General features: G+C 37.4%; 1 protein-coding gene across 2 annotated transcripts in view; it reads right to left on the reverse strand.

Annotated features, from left to right (window-relative positions):
* BCKDHB (branched chain keto acid dehydrogenase E1 subunit beta) overlaps positions 1-19993 on the reverse strand; it is a 138019-nt gene that overhangs the window by 97018 nt on the left and 21008 nt on the right. For both annotated transcript variants that reach the window (XM_082481006.1, XM_082481005.1), the window contains exons 4-6: positions 12736-12869; positions 11949-12104; positions 7231-7339 (exon numbers count right to left, since the gene is read on the reverse strand). In XM_082481006.1, the coding sequence (XP_082337132.1) occupies positions 7231-7339; positions 11949-12104; positions 12736-12869 (399 nt within the window). The remainder of the gene's footprint in view (positions 1-7230; positions 7340-11948; positions 12105-12735; positions 12870-19993) is intronic.

Raw genomic sequence — 19993 nt, forward strand, 5'->3', positions numbered from 1 at the left:
TGACCCTTTTTTTTTCCTGGCTTACAAGTTATAAACATAACTTTTCAATAAATCAAGCAGTGATTTTTTTTTTTTTAAGTTACAGCAGATGATTTTTGTCAGTAATGATATATAAATACTACAAATTTCACAGAATGGCTGAGGTAGGAAGTAACTTCTGGAGATCACCTAGTCCAAGCCCACTGCTCAGCGCAAGGTCACCTACAGCAAGTCGTTCAGGGCCATGTCCAGTCAGGTTTTGAGTATTTCCATGGTCAGAGACTCCACCACCTCTCTGGGCAGCCTGTTCCTGTGTTTGATCACTCTCACAGTAAAAAAGTTTTTGCCTATGCTTATGTTAGAGATATCTCACTTCACCTGAACAGGCACAGAGGAGACATACATACTAACTAAATCATTCTTTCTAAAAGAAGAACAGGAACTTTTTTTCAGCATAACTCAAGAACACATGTCCATCCAATCAAGCAAAAAAGAAAAAAAAAAAAGGATTTTAAACACAAAGTGCTTTTAAACATAGCACAAAATCAGATCTCTTTGCAAACTATTATTTTTAATGTATTAAAATATCAGTGTCTTCCTGTAATAATTTCTTTGAATAACAAGTGGGTAAAGGAATATAGGGTGGGGAAAGAAATAGGGAAAAGGCCCACCCAGCCCTTGCTCACTGCACTTTAGTGGTTCACAGTAAAGCAGACCAAGCTTCTATGGATTTTGCACATTGTAAATCCCTCAGGCAAAAGAAAGCAGAGATCCTGAAAGATAATGAAAACCACAATTATACTAATTGGCATTTTATAACTGTCTTTCTCACGGGATGGTCATCTACATGAACCTTGGAAAACAAGAACGTTATAAAGATGCCACCAGACCTGCCTGGAAACCCAGGCAACTGACATGAATGAGATGGTTTTGAAGTGACACTAGGATGCACCAGAGGAAGAACTGGAAGTTCTTCATGATACAAAAGCATTACACTGAGAAGGAGCTCTTTTTATCTACTTAGGGAAATTAAATATAACATACAATTACACAAATTAACTGATTTTTTATGATAGGTAAACCATTCTGCAACAAAATGTCCACTGGACGAGCTCATCTAGAATTCCTGACACTTTAAAATGCAAAATTAAGCTCATCAAAAATTTACAGGGAAGTCCAGATTTGGCAGGATTTTATTCAAATGCCTTTACAAAAACTCCTCCTTCCACTAACAATGATGAAAAGCAGCATATGAAATTATTCTATGCATATTCTTCCATAATAATCAACCAAACCAGGATAACAATGTTTATATACAAAGCAGCCCATTCATCTATTACTGAAGATATAAATAAAAAATTGTAAATCAAATATTTCAAAGAAAGCAATTAACAAAAACTTGTAATTATCAGAGTAAAAGGGCCATCAGAAGTTAATTTTAAAAGGATGCACCATCTGTTGCTTTTTCTAAAAGAGCAGTCTGAACAGCAGAAAGAAGACACGTTTTCTCATTTTACCTGGCTTGTCTCTATAACAACCACTGATGCAAGTCATATTTATTTCTACACCACCAGTGTCATATATAGTACAATTAAGTGAAACTGAAAAGGTCAAAAAACATCAGAGTAGGTTCTCCACAAGATGTCTAAACCTGATAATGTCAAGGTGACTCATCTTCTCCTTTGATTCATAATCATTATGTTCTCTTGACACTGCACAGGCTGTTAGCTCCTTTTTATAAATCAAAGCCTCCTTTTCCTTTTTCATTCAGATATTTTCTTAGTATCTCTGACATTTAGGGGCACGTCACCACGGCACTTTCAATAATACTATAATCTCATAAGTTAACCAGTAACAGAATTCTCTCTATATATGCGTACTTGTATATTTAACTCTGGACTTTTACCCAGAAAGGCTTACATTTCTTTGCTGCTTTCTTATATTATACAAGGCAAATTAACACACACAAAACTTCTGGTGACCACTGTAAGGTTACGTGGAAGGAAGGAGCATCTGCTCCCTTAAGAGCATCTGGACAAAGATCTTTCTATCACAAAGGGGGATAATAGGAAGAGGGAGAAGCCATAAGGAAAAACAGGGACAAAAACCAAACCAACAAACGATGAGGGAGGCAGGAACAAGAACCCAACCTGCTCAGTCCCACTTATTGATAAAGGTATGGGGAATGTGGCAGTGTTTCTCTGAGTAATATTATCTGATGGAGGACCTTGTCAAATGGGATAATAAAGAAAATATACAGAGCCACAAACCTGAAGACAAACATAACACAGACAAAGACAAGAAACAAATCTGGTCAGGAACACTGACTGAAGGGCTATCAAGAAACTACGTACAAACCAGGACTTTGCAACTGATAAGCACAAAAACCTGAGCGTCCAGGGTATTGAAGGGGGGATGTGGAAGTACACCAACTGACAAGGGCATGTGAAGGTGCAGGAGGCTGGGAAGGAACAAGGTGGGGAACAGAAAGGGGTACAGAAGGGCCCAGTTGCACATAAAACAGGTCAGCACCTTTGTCTGACCGAGCCCTGTGCCTCATCATGGCAGTCAATCCTTCTTTTGAAATCCTACCCTGTGCAGAGGTGTGTGCTGGAAGGACTAAGTGCCAGGTGCTGGTAAGACCTGCATGAGGAGACAAGACACTGGGCCAGCAACAGGAGTCAAACCAGGGTGCAGATGCCCTGGGCCTGTGGTGTGAGCTACAGGAGCAAGTGGGGGGTCTTGGCCACCAGCTGCTGGGGTGGGAAAAGCATGTGTCCCAAACAGCAGCTATCAGGAGGGACTGGAGTGAGGCAAATAAAAGGCTGTTCTGTCTCCTGTGGGAACATGCAGGGCTGCTAGACTAGCTAAGATCCTCCACTCGAGAGAAAAGATCTGTCCAGGGGAAGAAACATGGCCATTCCCCACTCCACAGACGTACATTCAAGCACTGCTGTAACCATCCAAGCAAATAAACAAAGAGTAAGGGCGAGCACTCCACAGAGCCCAGGCACAGTGAGGAACAGCAAGCCCTCTGCTAAACAAACTGCGAGTAAAGGGGGTGACTGTGCAAGAGAAATAGGCAGTCCTGCCTGCGGGCTTAGCCACAGACACAGCACTGTACTGCTTCAGAGGATGGGAAAAAGAAATCTGCAATTACTAGCTACAACTACACATGCTAAGTACAGTTCTTCTTTTCCGATCTAGGTACTGCTTTATGATGTCATACATACATATCTAGCTATATAAACATGTATATGCACATAGATAACATGTAATATATACCTACACATAAACAAATATAGATGTATAGAGGGACTATTTCAAACGCAAAACACATAGTTCTCTTCTGTAACTTTTCAAACTTACTATTAACAGACATCCAGGCAAAGTTTAAGATCTTAGCTTTAAGTCCACTCCCTCCTTTTGGTATTACTAGGGCTCTTGGGTATCTAAGGTGTGAGTTATTTTTTGAACGAACTCAAAAATATTTTCAAAATGTTCTTGCAAAGCTGTCTGTCATTTTGGAAGTTGCCTTTCCTCCTCAGTTCATCACAGTGTGAATTTGGTGAACTTAAGGCAATGTAACTTCGATATCCACCTGAGTAAGGTGAAGATTTAAGGCCTAATTTTATTCTTCTATCTTGTGAGCGCAAAGGCATGTTTGGATAGCAAATATTCATATAGAAATTAATTTTCATTTAATAACATGGTTAGTTTTACCCGTGTTTGAATAAGCATACAACATTTGAATAAGCAAATCTGTTCATTTGAGAAGATATCCAGCTAAATTCATTACTCAAAAAAAAAAAAAAATAGCAAGCAATCACAATATCCACGTGATAATCATGCTGAAACACTTTGTGCTACAGATCTGATTTACCTTGGACTTCGGTTTCAAGACACTTACAAAGATTTTTTTTTTTTTTCTGTAAAACATCTTTACTGTTATGAAAAAAAAACACCTGTGCTTGAATCTCGAAAAACCTGTCTTGTCATGAACAAGCAAAAAAAAAAAAAAATCTCCTTGAAAGCAACTGGTGGGCCTATACAGCTCCTTGGAGGTGTGCATCTGATGCAAAATCACAAGGTTGGTTCTGCACAAGAGCTTCCATAAAATAGCAATGACCTAGCACCCTGCTTATCATTCTCAAAAAGCAACTTCAGGTTATACATCCTAAGCTAGATATATATTATTTTCCAACACTAGCATCCAACAGGTCATTTAAACAATAGCAACACTTGGGGGCAGAAGCAGAGAGCATAGTTTTTTGTCTGGTTGGGGTCTAATCAGTTGGGGTTTTGTCGTTTTTGTTTGGTTTGGGTTTTTTGTTGTTTGTTTTAAATAGAGCATTAGTAGCTTCAAACCACACAAACAAGGACAGATAGATATCCTGTGTTTTAAAGACTATCCTATCTACCCCCTATTTTCAGCTGAAATTTCAAAGATGTTAACAACTCTGAACAAAATATCATGGATAGCTATTTAGAGGCCTCATAGGGAGAAAGAATATTCTATTACAGGAGAATTATGAAGCTCAACTGCCTACATTAATTTTACAGATAGAAAATACTACTTCCCATTATCGTCTCTGACACCTTAATTTTTCAATGAAGTCCCTACACAACTACTGTAACAGTCATTAAGTTCTCTGCAACAAACATGTCTATTCACATGCACCTAGAACAAAAAATGTTATGGTAGGAGCAATATAATTTCATTATTCAATGCCTCAGCCATCATCATGAAAATAAATAAAATGATTTTTGGATTTTTTGTCTGGAACAATCTTGGGTGGGGTTTTAATACCACATTATACTATTAATATCAGGTCTTTCTCCTAAAAATGTATCAGTGTCAAAATGGAAGTTTCTGGTAGAAATCAATAACTGCCCCCACCTTGCCACCCCAAAAAAAGGAAAGAAAAAAAAAAGACTAAAAGAGAGATAAGTAAAGCAATAGAGGACATCCAATACCATTTTTCCATTTTTTTCTCCTTGTTTTGAAAAAAGCCTGCATGTTCTCAGCCTTGGAAGACCCTGTAGTATTTTGAGACACTAATGGCAAGAAACAAGAAATACATGTATAGTTCAAGCTTACTGTGTAAGCGAATTTCTGAGTCTGTACTATCTTCTTTCTCCTGGTAGAAACAACACACATATGGGATGTATAAAAATTTGTTCTACTCAAAACACAAGACAATTGCACTTTTAAAATCCTTCTTTCCACCATTTATCTCGCTCTTGTTTATCAGGCTTGAGTCTTACTGCTGCAATCACGATGACCTTGATCTGTTCCTGACTCTACCAGGCCACTTAGTTTCTGTGGTGGAATTTCAAGAAATCCTGACAATGACCAGCAGCATAAGAAGGAACTCTAACAGAGATTAATTTTCTAGGAGAAACTCCCAGACACCACTCTTCTTGCAGTTCAAGCTGACCCAACCCACAAAGGACAGCTAAACAGTTAAGCAGACAAACTAACCATGCCAGAGGGAAAGGTTTTCAGTGAAAATAAAAGGACCATCAAAGCTCTTCCTCATAATAAAATATTCCTGCTTTATATTGTAGAAATAATAAAAAGTCCGCTCAAAATTGTCTCAAAATGAAACAAGTTACATGTCACAGTCATCCCCATCACGTTGACAACAATGTACTATAAATTTCAGAACTGACTTTCTTAGAAATTTTAAGACAAAAATGTACATAATGTCTCTGAAAAATCAGGCCATCAGAATATAGGAGGAAATCACAGTTTTTCAGAAACTACCAACATCATCTTGCAGCAACGCTATGATTTGTTATTGATCAGCACATTAACCACTATTTCAGCAGATCTTTACTCAAGATTTCAATCACAAGGCTGTTATAAGTTCACAGGTCAATCCAGCGATTGCTTTACAAGTCATTTCCTCAAACATGAAAACCTCCCTATATTCTCAGAAGCTGTGTGATATTGATGTACAGCCATTCATTCCACTAGGATAGCAAGTATTGACACAGGAATTTTAAACTTCCTTTTTTTTTTTTTTTTTTTTTTTAAAAGGACTCTAATATTGAAGTTCATTCTTCAAACTGCTTCATCTAAATGAAGAGTCAGAGGTATTAATTGCTAAATTTCAGTAAGCTCTCAAAACACACTGAACTTAAGGAATGAAACACCCTTTGGGTACATCACACCACACTAAAAATACACATCACTTTTAAAAATACATTGCTAATGGGAATTCTGAATCTTTTTTTAAAACATAAAAGCAAATAAGCAGTTTCCCCAGTAAATATCCCATTTGTTCCTGAGTTATTCTGCTATTTTTTTGTAGGTTTGATGTCTACTTTCTAAATCTCTCCCTTGTTAGTCTTTGTTTCTGTCCTCTAGGAAGAGGGAAGCACTGATGGAAAAGTGCTGTTAAAAAGTCCAAAGTAAAATACAAACATTTTGTCCTTCACTCAACTTCAGTCCACATACGCAGTCAACTTATAAATTGGACAGATAGATTCAAGCATAGTTGGTATATAAAGTTATGTGACATAGAAACACTGAAGGTAAGTTATGGGTTGAGTTCTATTGTATCAGTTTCTGACCCGATCACTCTGCTCGTCTCTACATGCAAAATTTTGTTTTCACCCACTGTCTGTTCTCAGTCCAGTTTCTCTAGTCGAAAGAAGTAACAAGCTAATTTTTACAACCAACTCGAGCACTATCATCTTCAAATTACTCTGTTCTTATATGTTACACATAGTGATAGCTGTTAAAACTTTTTTAAACCAAAAAGGTGACTATGACTAAAACAAACAAAAAAAGTAACAGCAGTCACACTTCCTCCCAGAGAAGACCGAAATCTAAGGAGGCAGATTTTCCAAGATTTTTAGAAATTTAGCACTTCAAAGATGTTTTAACTTTGTGAAAATAGTGATGTTCAGTTCTTTTGGAAAAATAAAAACTGATCTGGGAACTTATTTTAATATGTAGAGTTATTAAAAAGAAAGCAGTTTAACTTCTGTCAGGTTTATGTTGCAATTGGATAAAGGATAATGCCTCTTAGTTCTGTTTTGGTTTTTTTTTTAACCCAAGACTGCATTCCACTTCCAAAGTTAACTACGTATGAATCAGACTGTAAATGTTCATCTATCTTTGCAGCCAAATTTAGAGATCTTATTCAGTTTTTCACAATTTCTCTAAAAGCTGTGACTATCAAAATCTATGGGGGGGGGAACTTTTGCTTTATTGGAAAATACAACATATATTTTTACCTGCAGCTCTGTAAAGTATTTTAGGTTCAAAGAATATGCATGGATTTTTATCCTCTATGCACGACAGCAGCAGTCCTTTGGCCTGAAGAGGACTCCTTGGAATAACAATCTGTAAAAATAATTTTTTAAAAGTTTATTTAAACTGCAATTCTGCTACAAGCTTCCTCAATTAATATTAAAAACCAAGCAATTATTTGCTTTAAATAAAACCATGTACAGATTGAGCAGTTCTTACAAAGGGAATTAACATCAGTGCTATGTTACTAACACACATTCCAAATGAATTTTATTTTGTTCATTCGTGAGATTCGAATGCTTCCACTCTACACCATGACTGAAATACTAATAGACTCCTCTCCAATCAGGTAGAACTAACATCTTAATAACATTTTGAAGTAGAAGGAACAGAAGAAAGTCAGTCAGGTTAAAAAAAATTTAAACATTCGTTTAGTAAAATTAATGTAGATGTATGACAAAAAAATTCAGCTAAGTGAGCCTCAGTTGCTTGGGTAAAGATTCACCAGAGCAAGCCTGGAAGGTATTCAGACAGTCCAGTAAGTTTTGAGGACTGAAAAAAATGAAATAGCTATTTAAAGTTGATTTCCTTTGCTTATGGTGGAAGCCTAAGATTTGTTCATTTTGGAAAGGAACATATACCAAAAAATACCTGAAACTATTATCAAGCAAAGAGAAACTAAGCAAGGCCTCCAGATGTAATCTGAATATTTGGAAGGAAAAGGTATAATTGATTTACCAACAGAAGAGTTAATTTTGGATGATCTAAGAAATTGTTGATTATTAACAGAAAGTTACCACATTATCACAGTTTAAATGAAAATAGAACCCCAGAGCTCAATTTCCTCAAATCAGAAGGATCAGCTAATTTGCACCCCAGAGATCTAAAGAGCTGGCACATGCAGTGTGAAGTCTATTAGCAAACATTTTTATAGCTGTGAAGTTAGAAGTGGCACCTTCTGACTGAAAACATTAGTTGTAGCACTTGTTTAACAAAAAAAAAATCCATGTAATTACAGACATGTTAACTTACTGCCTTCCAGGAGTTTCCAAGGCTTCAAAATATTTTTTGAGAGTAAGAACATTTAATTTTATAAAAGTAACAGGAAAGAGTCAAAACACAACCTAAATCTGTTAGCACATCAAATTAACTTGATAAGTGATTTTTCTAAACAAGGGAGAAGTAGTCTATTAATATTTCACCAAAGCATTTAGTAACAAACACATGGAAAATTACCCAACTGATGGATGTTACTAGTGCAGCTCCTTAGGGATCATTTTTAGGACAGACTTTATTTACCTTCTTCATTTACAATATTAAGTCAGAACATGGTCATGAAAACTATTCAAATGCTGAGAGTCACTACCAGTACAGAGGATGATACCAAAAAGACTTAGTTCACATTGAGGACATGATAACAAACACAAATGCAAAATGAGCAATACATACTGAGAAGTCACACATTTAAGGACTACATTTTTGTTATAAATTTAGAACTTGGCAGTAGAAATTCAGATCTGAATTTATTATCTGCTCTAAGGACAACTAGGACACTATGCAGTCCAGCTCTAAAAAAGCATAACAACATAGCTGAGGCAGCATTAGTGCTATTGCAAAAATCAATGCTAGAACCTCAGTTGGAATACTTCATGACTATTATCAACTGTTCTGAAAGAAAATGAATGAAACGGGTGCCAAAAGATCTTCAGAAATTGTTAACATCTCTTTGATAGTTTGATTTGTGTAGTCTAACAAAACAAGACTAAAGGGAAAACAATTGTGCTCTTAGTATACGAAAAGGAAGATGACAGACAGACAAGTTAAATATACAAGTTAGTCAGGAACAAATTTAGGCTGGAAATGAAAAGAAAGCTTTTAGCTGTGACGGCAAATATTCTGGAGCGGTCTTACAATGGAATGGAGAGAGTCAATACAGTAATTTTGGAAGACAGACTAATCCATTAAGACATACATCCTCACAACAGTAAACAAAAGATACAAACATTTAGCAATGTTCTCGTCACCCCAACAAGCCTTGTCTTAAACACTTATAATTCTAGTCCTTCCCCTAAACTGCTGAAGTTGTGCAAACTCCCTTCTGCTTGGGAAATCCAAACTTCACCTTTCACTTAAGAAATCCAAACCCCACCTTTTACTTAAGAAAAACACAATAGAAAACTGAAGTCATGAACCTGCCAGAGTTTAATAAGAGAATAGTTTTGAAAACTATTCTCTCCAAAGACCAATCCTACCGCTCCCAGCTTGTAATACATGGCCTTTCCTCCTGTAATTTGGAGAAAATATGCATAGATATGGGACTTTTGATATCTGAACTACAAGTTCATTTTCATTTCTGGATTCACACATTAAGGGCCGGGTTTGGATTCATTCAAAAAAAGATCTGCAACCTTAAATATAAAGCCTTAAACATTATTAACTGCATCAATGAGCAGCTTTGCAAAAAAATATTCAAGGAACAACATTGTTTTCACAAAGATACAAAATTCAAAAGATAAAGCTAAAATACTTCTCTGTGCATCAAAAGCTAGTATGCTTTTCCATCAGTTCCACAGAATTTAATGTGCCTTTTACCCTTAACTGAGATGACAGCTGTTAGTGGTAGCAATCTATTTTAGCACTTTACCCAAAGAAGAGTGAAAGAAAGTTAAAAAACAAAAAGAAGAAAGACCAGAGATGAGAGAAAAGAAATTAAATTATCTGGAGTGACAAAATAAAATTCTGACTTACTAACTTACTCAGAAGACTAAGGACAGCAGTACTGGGTTGCTATGAATTAGTAAGAGTTTTAATCAGTGAACCACTAAATCTCAGCTCTTGGTTCAGCACAAAGATTTGAGATTGACCGACAAGATCAGCGTAGATTAGCTAGACCTGGCATCAGTATCTTCATCATATAAGTTATCTTGACAACATATAAGTTATCTCAACATAAGAAGGACATGGACCTGTTAGAGCATGCCCAGAGGAGGGCCACAAAGATGATCCGAGGTCTGGAGCACCTCCCCTATGAGGAGAGGCTGAAAGAGTTGGGGCTGTTCAGCCTGCAGAAGACAAGGCTCTGGGGAGACATTATTGCGGCCTTCCAGTACCTAAAGGGGGACTACAGGAGAGCTGGGGAAGGACTTTTTACTAGGCCATGTAGCTATAGGACGAGGGGGAATGACTTTAAACTGGAAGAGGGCAGGTTCAGATTGAAATTAGGAAGCAGTTTTTCACTTTGAGGGTGGTAAGGCACTGGAACAGGTTGCCCAGAGAGGTTGTTGAGGCCCCATCCCTGGAGGTGTTGAAGGCCATACTGGACGTGGCCTTGGGCAACCTGGTCTAGTGGGAGGTGTCCCTGCCTATGGCAGGGGTTTGGAACTTGATGATCTTCAAGGTCCCTTCCAACCTAAACTATTCTATGATTCTATGATCTTGTGTTTCCATATGACATTAAACTACTCGAGTTTTCAACAAGCTCAAGAAACCATTTGATTCAATTACCTAAAAAAAGACTTCATAGATTGCTTTTGTCTATATCAGGAAATATTTTCAAGTTCAGAATAGCAACACCTCAAAGATCATAAAGAACACCCAAAGAGAAAAATGCATTCCATTTCTCAAATATCATGAGAGGAAGTGTGAATAATACAAAATCTTTTATTTAATTAAAGAGAAACAAGTAGCAGAAATGGCTGTGACCTCCCTGCAAATGAAGTTTTAGAACACCAAAATCATACATAGACAATAGTTTAAACACCAGATAAACAATGAACATGTGTCTTCAGCATACAAATACTTGTTTTGCTTAAGTCCTCCACATTAATCAATCTATGAGTCATTTCTCAATAGACTGGATGCCAGTTACACCAGAAGTACAGGTCCACAGACAAAAATTTTACTCAGGAAACAATGTAGAGCTGACAAACAGGGTTTTATTAACCTGAGATGACTAGATCCCTCCCTCTTCTTCAGGAAAGTTATCCATCTAAATGCTAGGAATCTTAGCTTCGAGGGATGTCACTGTATCCTGCAAAAAGCTTGCTTAAAGTTGTCATTCACAGAATCATAGGACAGCTGAGGCCGCAGGGACCTCCAGAGGTCATCTGGCCCATCCCCCTGCTCAAGCAGAGACACCTAGAGCTGGTCGCCCAGGACCATGTACAGACAACTTCTGAATACCTCCAAGGATGGAGGTTCCACAGCCTCTCTGGGCAAACCTGTGCCAAGTGCTTCCTTATGTTCAGACAGAACCTCTTGTGTTTCAGTTTGTGCTCAGTGCCTGCCACTGTCATTCATATAAATGAATTTGATAATGCACTTAAGAAGGCAGATGCGGAAAGAAAAGGAAAAGTAAGGTACTACTTATTAGTGTTAGTGTTTCATTTCTGTACTATACTGGACACAGAACAGGCATAAAATGTATGCTTTTAGTGCAAAAAGTACATAAATACAAAATGCTATATCTACTAAAGATTGCTTCAATAATGGCTATAAATTCTCCAACTCATAACACAGTTTAACTTTTATAACTTGAAAACTTCTAAAAGAGTTGTTAATTAACATATTCAGATTTCTTGTTGTGGACTTTTGATTTCTGTTCTTTTTCCCCTGCCTGCACTCAGACTGATTGTGAATCAGGCTCATTAAAAAACAAACAAGCAAAAAAAAAAAAATCTTCATAAAATAAGAGTTACTGTACCTTTATTCCTGGACAGTGAGCAAAGAAAGCTTCTGGACTTTGGGAGTGATACAGTGCACCATGACCCACACATCCCCAGGGGGCTCTGATGGTGAGGTTTCCACAATTAAACAGATCTCCAGAGCGGTAACGATATTTTGCTGCCTCGTTAACAATCTGGGAAGATTTACAAAAGTAACATTCAGTCCAATACCTTTAGTTATGCGTCATTAAGCCTCTACAATACATAAGATGTAACTACATCTGCACCGTGCATGGGATTCAGAGGCCCAAATTAGAAGCAAAGTCAGTGGAAAGGCAAACATTTTGCAAGGCATATAAGGCAATAATTTAGTGTGTTCAAATTAGACACCTAGGCCTCCGGAGTAGCCATATAATCCAGTTGTTTCCCCATTCTCATACTGTCAATCAGCCCAGTTCAAATCTGTAGTTTGTCCTGTGGACACATGGCTGGCTGCAGCAGCATAGGGAAGGGAGAGATGGTGTTGGGAAGACACAGCTAAGGAATTTAAGGCTGCTGAAGCCAACACAGCCACAAAATCAAGAAATAAAAACAAACAAAGAGGCATTTGCTTCAAACCACATCTTTAATTTCCATTATTTAATGAGCCTTCAAACTGGCCTTGGTACCTTCCTGTTTACTTAAAGCATGCACAAATATTAGTAATACAGCTGTGGATATATTTGCAAAAATTACATACTCAAACCAAGTATTAAGGCTAATAGAAGAGTAATTTAAATGGTAACAGGATTTCTTTTTACTTGTCTCAAATTTATTAGTACTAACCTGATCAAATGCTGGAAAAATGTAATCTGCAAACTGAATTTCTGCAATGGCTGTAGCACCTGCAACAGCAACTCCAATACCAAAGCCAACAATTCCTTGTTCACACAAGGGGGTGTTGAAAACTCTATCTTTACCTATTAAAAAAACCAAACAAACAACAAAAACAAAAAAAAAATCCTTTAATACACCAGCTCAAAGTGGAAAACTCAGTCCCAGAAATACTCAATTTATCAACAAATCACCTGCAAATAAGCATATGGCTCTTCAGATGGGCTTTTTTAGGTATAGCAACAATAAACATCCGTTGCAGGTAAAGATACTTCCACTTTAATCTGTAACAGCTCAGAAGGAGAAAAGGGGGAACAAAATGCAAGATAAGAGCAGTTTCTGTAACTTACAATGTTCTTATTAACACTTCAAGGAAAATAATTTGTTCTGATGGATATACAGATAAGCACACATACCACTTATGCTTATGTGGGAGAAGTAAAGAATACTTATAATCATTAAAAACTGTCCATACTCAAAGGCAGATGGATCTACAAGAGCATCTGTATGAAAGTATACTGTCTTTTCCCCCACACTGCCTGTAAACAGTGCCCAGTCTTACTAGCCTTGTTTCATAAGGTAAGGCTGTGCTTACTAAAGAATCTGGTTGGTCTCCAAAGCAAAAGAAAGCAAGCTGTTCGTGCTGTTGAAGGCACACGATTGGAAATCAGATATTCTGGGGTTTGTCTCTTCCCTGTGGAGTGCAAAAAGGTCATTTTAGCCCTGACATGTTTCTGTGCCACAGTAATTTCAGATTCCAAATATGCATCACTAAGAGATGGTTGAAAGCAAAATTGTTCAGTTCATGAAATTAAAAACAAGAAGGATGGGGATGGAGATAAAACGCCATTACAGTATCTTCTATAAGACATATTTACAATATTTGCCAGCAGTACTGTACTCCCTCAGCAGATCAACAGGAGAACCTAGTTATGCTATTAAATTTTCCTTTTAGAGCACTGGGAAATAGACAGTAGGCTTCTGTAGGAGTCCATCAGGCACAAATACACAGAGACTTCAAACTGGATGCACATCAGTGGCTATGAAATAAATTAAACAAAACTAAATAACCACCAAATAAATAACTAGAAGAAGATCAAACTCATCAATTAATTATTAGGAAAGCCGTTACTAGGAAGACTTCTAATTTCAATAGCTGCAAGATAATGGACTAGAGAAAGGGAAGCTTACAAAAAGTTTTCAAAAGGTATAAGAGCAGAACCATTACCCACAGCTGTATTTATGATATATTAAAGGGAGGCATGTTTTACAAATCTTTTACGTACACATCTTTCATCTCCGCACATCACCCAGCACAGCATTGTCACTGCAGCCAGCTCAGTAATTAAAACTGAATTCCAGATTAACAAAATTACTGCATAGCTTTTGAGAGAAAGTAGGAGTTTTTTGTCTGGATGTCAAACACACCCAATATTAGCCTGATCAACTCTGAATAACAGCAAAGTATCTCACAGATCAGAGAAAAGTAGTACTTTTACAAGTAGAAAAACCTGCTAGCTTTCATATCCAAGGTATATGAGCGAGCTGATCTCAGTAATTTCCAGATGTGGGTCATCTGTACCTCGTTTCATATCTCCTGGAAGAAAAATAATAATCTCTGCAGGTTCTGTGCTCAAAAGTTGCTCAGACTAAAAATAGCATAAGAGGTGCAAACGGCAGTAACTTTGTAGCACTGCCATTTATTCTTGCTGGGTATTTATTTTACCAGCATGCTGCAGTAATCCTATTAGTCTGCATATTTCTATTCTTTCTTTACTGGTACTACCAATGTGTCTGGCAATGTCACTACATAAAAACATCCCCAGCCCTGAAAGATTTTCATTCCAAGTAGAAGAAAGAGAGAATGCTCTGGGAAACCCAGAAGTGGTTAAGATATTTATAAAAAGATGTAACTTGTTTTTATTGTCCTCGTAATTAAGTTATACTCACTTCTGACAGACATCAATTCCATCTTGGCTTTACTGCCAAGAATTAACAAAAATAATTTCAAAAACCTTCACACAGGAATCATGTCTTCCCTGAAGAGCTGACAACAGCTGAAGATTTCAGTCACATCAGTACCATGCTTCTCCCATGCAAAATAAGAAACTTTGGGACTAAATGGGCTAGATGAGGTGACAGTGAGGTGGATTGAGAGTTGGCTGCGGGACAGAACTCAGAGGGTTGTGATCAGCGGCACAGAGTCTAGTTGGAGGCCTGTAACCAGTGGTGTCCCCCAGGGGTCAATACTCGGTCCAATTTTGTTTAATATATTCATTAATGACCTGGATGAGGGGACAGAGTGTATCCTCAGAAAGTTTGCTGATGATACCAAACTGGGTGGGGTGGCTGACACCCCAGAGGGCCGTGCTGCCATCCAGCGTGACCTGGACAGACTGGAGAGCTGGGCAGAGAAGAACCTAATGAGGTTCAACAAAACCAAGTGCAAGGTCCTGCACCTGGGGAGGAAGAATGCTAGGCACCAGTACAGGTTAGGGGCGGACCTGCTGGGAAGTAGCTTGGAGGAGAAGGATCTGGGGGTTGTGGTAGACAGTAAATTATCCACAACCCAGCAATGTGCCCTTGTCGCCAAAAAGGCCAATGGAATCCTGGGCTGCATAGGGAAGAGTGTGGCCAGTAGGTCGAGGGAGGTCATTCTCCCCCTCTACTCTGCACTGGTGAGGCCACAACTGGAATACTGTGTCCAATTTTGGGCTCCCCAGTTCAAGAGGGACAGGGAACTGCTGGAGCGAGTCCAGCGAAGAGCAACTAAGATGATTAAGGGCTTGGAGCATCTGCCTTATGAGGAAAGGCTGAGAGAGCTGGGACTCTAGCCTGGAGAAGAGAAGGCTGAGGGGAGACCTTATTATGGCATACAAGTATCTAAAGGGTGGGTTGAAGGAGGATGGAGCCAGACTCTTTTCAATGGTTCCAAGTAACAGGACGAGGGGCAATGGGCACAAGTTAGAACACAGGAAGTTCCGTTCAAATACACGGAAAAACTTCTTTACGGTGAGGGTGACAGAGCACTGGCACAGGCTGCGCAGGGAGGTTGTGGTGTCCCCTTCCCTGGAGATTTTCAAGACCCGCCTGGATGCAGTCCTGAGTAATGTGCTCTAGGCAATCCTGCTTTGGCAGGGGAGTTGGACTAGATGATCTCTAGAGGTCCCTTCCAACTCTGATGATTCTGTGATTCTGTAAATAGCCCTGAAAGCCATTTCTACAAAGTATATAGATCAGTAAACTAATCCCATCAGATGAAGAAGGAAAATAATGCCATGGAAAGATGAAAGAACTTCTATAAGAAGGAGAATGCAAAATTATTTTTGAACCTAGAGAGAGTATATACTGTGTAAATTGTTCTCATTCCTGAAGGATGGCTGTAGTCTCAGTTCCCAAACTATACATCATCCGCTGGTGTGCTCCCTCCACTGACAGGCATTATGGTCAAGGAAAGAGAACATAAAGCACCTATGCACATGTGTAGCTGCCCCAGGCCTTACCACCACCTGTGAAGGTGGGGAAGCCCTGCTTCACATGCAATCCCTCTACACGCACCCATCTGTAAAGCTATAACAGTTGGCAAACTTCTCCTTCCCTCCTTTTTATTTAATCTAGCATGCCATGAACTACAGATCTTTTTTCCCTCCTCTTCCAACTGATGCATTTAAATTTTTAATTTAAAACAGCTCATATTTTAGTAAACTAAAAATGCATTAACATTATCAAGACGTATTACAGTCTCCTAGTTCTTAAAAGTCTATTGGCAGATCAATACATTTCACTTAATCTGCTTACGTGATAATTTGATACAGTACATGACCAGCAAAAAAAAACACTGGAAAAATATGACTAAAGAAGAGACTGGAGGGAAAAAAAAGCAGCGGGAAATTCATGTTAATTTCTAAATTAACTATAGGACTCTATCATGCACAAATACACAAAGACTTCAAACTGGATGCACATCAGTAGCTATGAAATAAATTTCACTAAACACACTAAATACACTAAATTTCAAAACCTGGCATTACTATATTGAATTCAAAGTATTCAATTGGCCTTCTTTTCTTCACGTGAATTTCTATTCTATTTTAGCACATACTTATTTACTGAAATGCAGTTACATCTGGTTTAAAACTTTACCTACATAAACAGAGTTATGTCTGAGCAGAATAAAAAAAACAGGTCATTGAGAAGTGCCCAGAAGTCAGATCATACCAAGTTTACCTAATCTTATTCTTTATTAACAGATTTTTCAGAATACACTGAAATTGCCTTATACATTAGTTCTGTAAATAATTTTATATCACACAAAAATTTAAACATAGTTGAACAATCCTGTAAAACTTGAAAATTAATTGTTTAGTATCAATTTGTGATAGGTGAATGATTTTAAAAGCATGTTAGATCCACCCCACTACCTCGTGCCTCCATGATTCAGAATATAAGACATCCTAACAAAATTGCTGAAATACTATTGTGATATTAAATTAGAGGCAGCATGCTGCTGTCAATGGAGTACAATGACATAAACGAAAAGAGAATCAATAAAAGCAAATGTGAAATACAACATGATCAGCTTGAAGCACCTAATTTGGACTTTGAGAATTAAAGGCATAATCCTGAAGTACTGTGGCTTAAAACCACAAAGAACGAACAAGGTAATTGTCACTGAATGAGATTCATTACTTGGGGATGGTTTTGATTTTACAGGTACAACAATAATACTGATCTCTTCCTAAAAGCAAAACCTAAAGGACTCTATTGTTCATTAAATGGGAAAACAAGCCTTGGATAGAGTTTCAAAGGTTGGGTTGTTGTTTTATTCTTTAATAAAATATATCCTTTTAAGACAAAATGATACATCATTAGAATAAAACAAATTTATTAATTTCCTCAAACATTAAAAATTGTATGGCATGGCTTTAACCACCTATCTTTATTTATTCAATATAAAAATCATTACTTAAACAAATATAAATTATTTAAACACCGAAAATTTAAAGACACTAAGCCTATGTATTTTTAGTTATTTTGTTTCACATTTTTTATTTTTCACATTTTCTTTCAAAATGTGAAAAGGAAGTCAATTTTGATAAAAAGCCATTCACATCATCCTTTGCAAACCATTCACTCAGCTGAAACCTGACTCAAGCTGACAAATAACTCGGAGGTACTTTGACTTTCCGTATTTCATTTCCGTACCAATGAAGAAACATTTCCTAAAATGTACTCTTCTATTACTTGCGTCAGCCACGCAGCTCAAAACAAGCTCACAGAAACTCCGCAAGCTGACTTGTCACTCCAGGTGAAAGCAGTACCTCTACGTTATCTGAAACCAGGTGCGTCAGCCTCTGAAGAAAGAGGTTATGCTGGTGTCCATTTCAATTAACCTGCCTGGCTTTATAAACATCCCTAGTCCCAGCCATCTGAATAGGTTGGTGCCCTTTTCCAAGCAGTGGGGGAAGCAATATGGCAAATAGGGCTATGTGAAAAAAGGATGATTCCTCTCATCTCTCCATTCCCAAAACTCAGGAAAAAGATTAGATGCACATTAAGCAAGTGCATAAATACATTAGAAGTGTTGCCTAATAAGGTAAATCTGAAAAGATTAAAAACATCAAGGAAAAAGCAGTATTTGATTAAAAGCAAATTTTAAACAATGACTTCATCCTCCTGTGATCTATTTTTACTTAAATAAAAAAGATCGATCCTTGTAATTTTCAGAACAAAGGGTTAAGTACCCCACAAATGTTCAAATTACTACTGACACTATGTCTACAGGGCAAAGGCTTTAAGGCAGTCTTACAGTCATCTTCTCGTCCTCCAAGACTAAAAAGTTTCATAGCAACCTAACAGAACATGTTTACAGACATATGTAGTCAATTATTGTGCATTAATGTTTTGGCCTGCTTCATCTTTATTTGTTCCAAGCAGTCAGGAAAAAAGTATTTCAGATTTCAGTATCTGCAATGAAACACGTTCCTGTCTCAATTTAACTTCAAAAAATGAGATATTCAAAAAATATCAAATCTCCTATAATGTTAACACACCACCCAAGGCTCCAACTCTGAGTAATTTCATATCACTCTGCAAGAGCCTATGTTGGATGACTGGAGTGGTTTAAGGAGTACTGCTGGTGATTTAGTCAAAGGAGGGTGTTTTGGTTTGTTTTTAAGATACTTCTGCATCACTTGTATTAAAAAAAGGCATCTTAAAAGATGTCAGTACTGAGTAGTATTAACAATATACCGGGGCAGCATTTTATTTCTCCCCATTATCTCATTAACTTCCATTTAAAACATCCATTAGAAGTCAAATTAGAGTCCAATAAGCTAAATAGATTCTGTCCTCAACTGCAGCAATCATGAACACATGTGGAGAAACAGGACCAGAAAGAAAAGGAAGTCCCAGCAGATTAGCTTCTTTGCTACTCACTGGGGACTTCATGTAGAAAATTCAAATAGAAATGACTGATTTCAAATTAGTCTTGCCTTTAAAGACCTGTTCTAATCCTGTAATATCTAAGAGTTTTCATAGATGTACATCTACATAAGTCTACTAACTCTATTCCTTAACATAATTTAATATAATCTATCCAGCGTCCAGACTTTCTTGGTCCTACAATCCCTTTTAAACCCTGTTGTACAATTGTTGACACTTGTTATCTTCCATTTCTCTCATACTGAGTTAGAGGGCATGCATCACAGCAAATACTTTGGTAAATTCATACTCAGCTCTTTTAGAGCTCCTGGGTGAAGATGAAACAGTTCTAGTAATTTCTTATTAATTTTAATCAATTTGTTCTGCCACTTCTATTGACACCCTAGTCACAGTTCTTCAGCTTTAAAAAAGGGTGTGCAATGGGCACTGTTTCTCTATAGTGAATATTAGTAAAAACACGTTAGCTTACAAACTGAATAATGCAAACTACAAATCTACTTGTCCAAAGCAGGGCTTCAGTTTCACAGACACAGGGATGGTTTACCTCTCAATCTTGCATCCTTGCACGCTAACATGCCATGCCATTTAAAAAGCTGCTTTTTCCAGAGCTGCCCAATAGATCATTTCACCTACCTAACAGATGAAAAGTAATTACATGAAATGAAAAGGATTTCATATGCAAATAGCTTATAACTTCTTATGATGAATTTTACCTACTGTGTGTAGAGTAACACAATTTACAGAATTGAGCTTTACTCTTTGGAGA

This window comes from Vanellus vanellus, assembly GCF_965231255.1.
Source record: "Vanellus vanellus genome assembly, chromosome: 3".
Taxonomy (NCBI): domain Eukaryota; kingdom Metazoa; phylum Chordata; class Aves; order Charadriiformes; family Charadriidae; genus Vanellus; species Vanellus vanellus.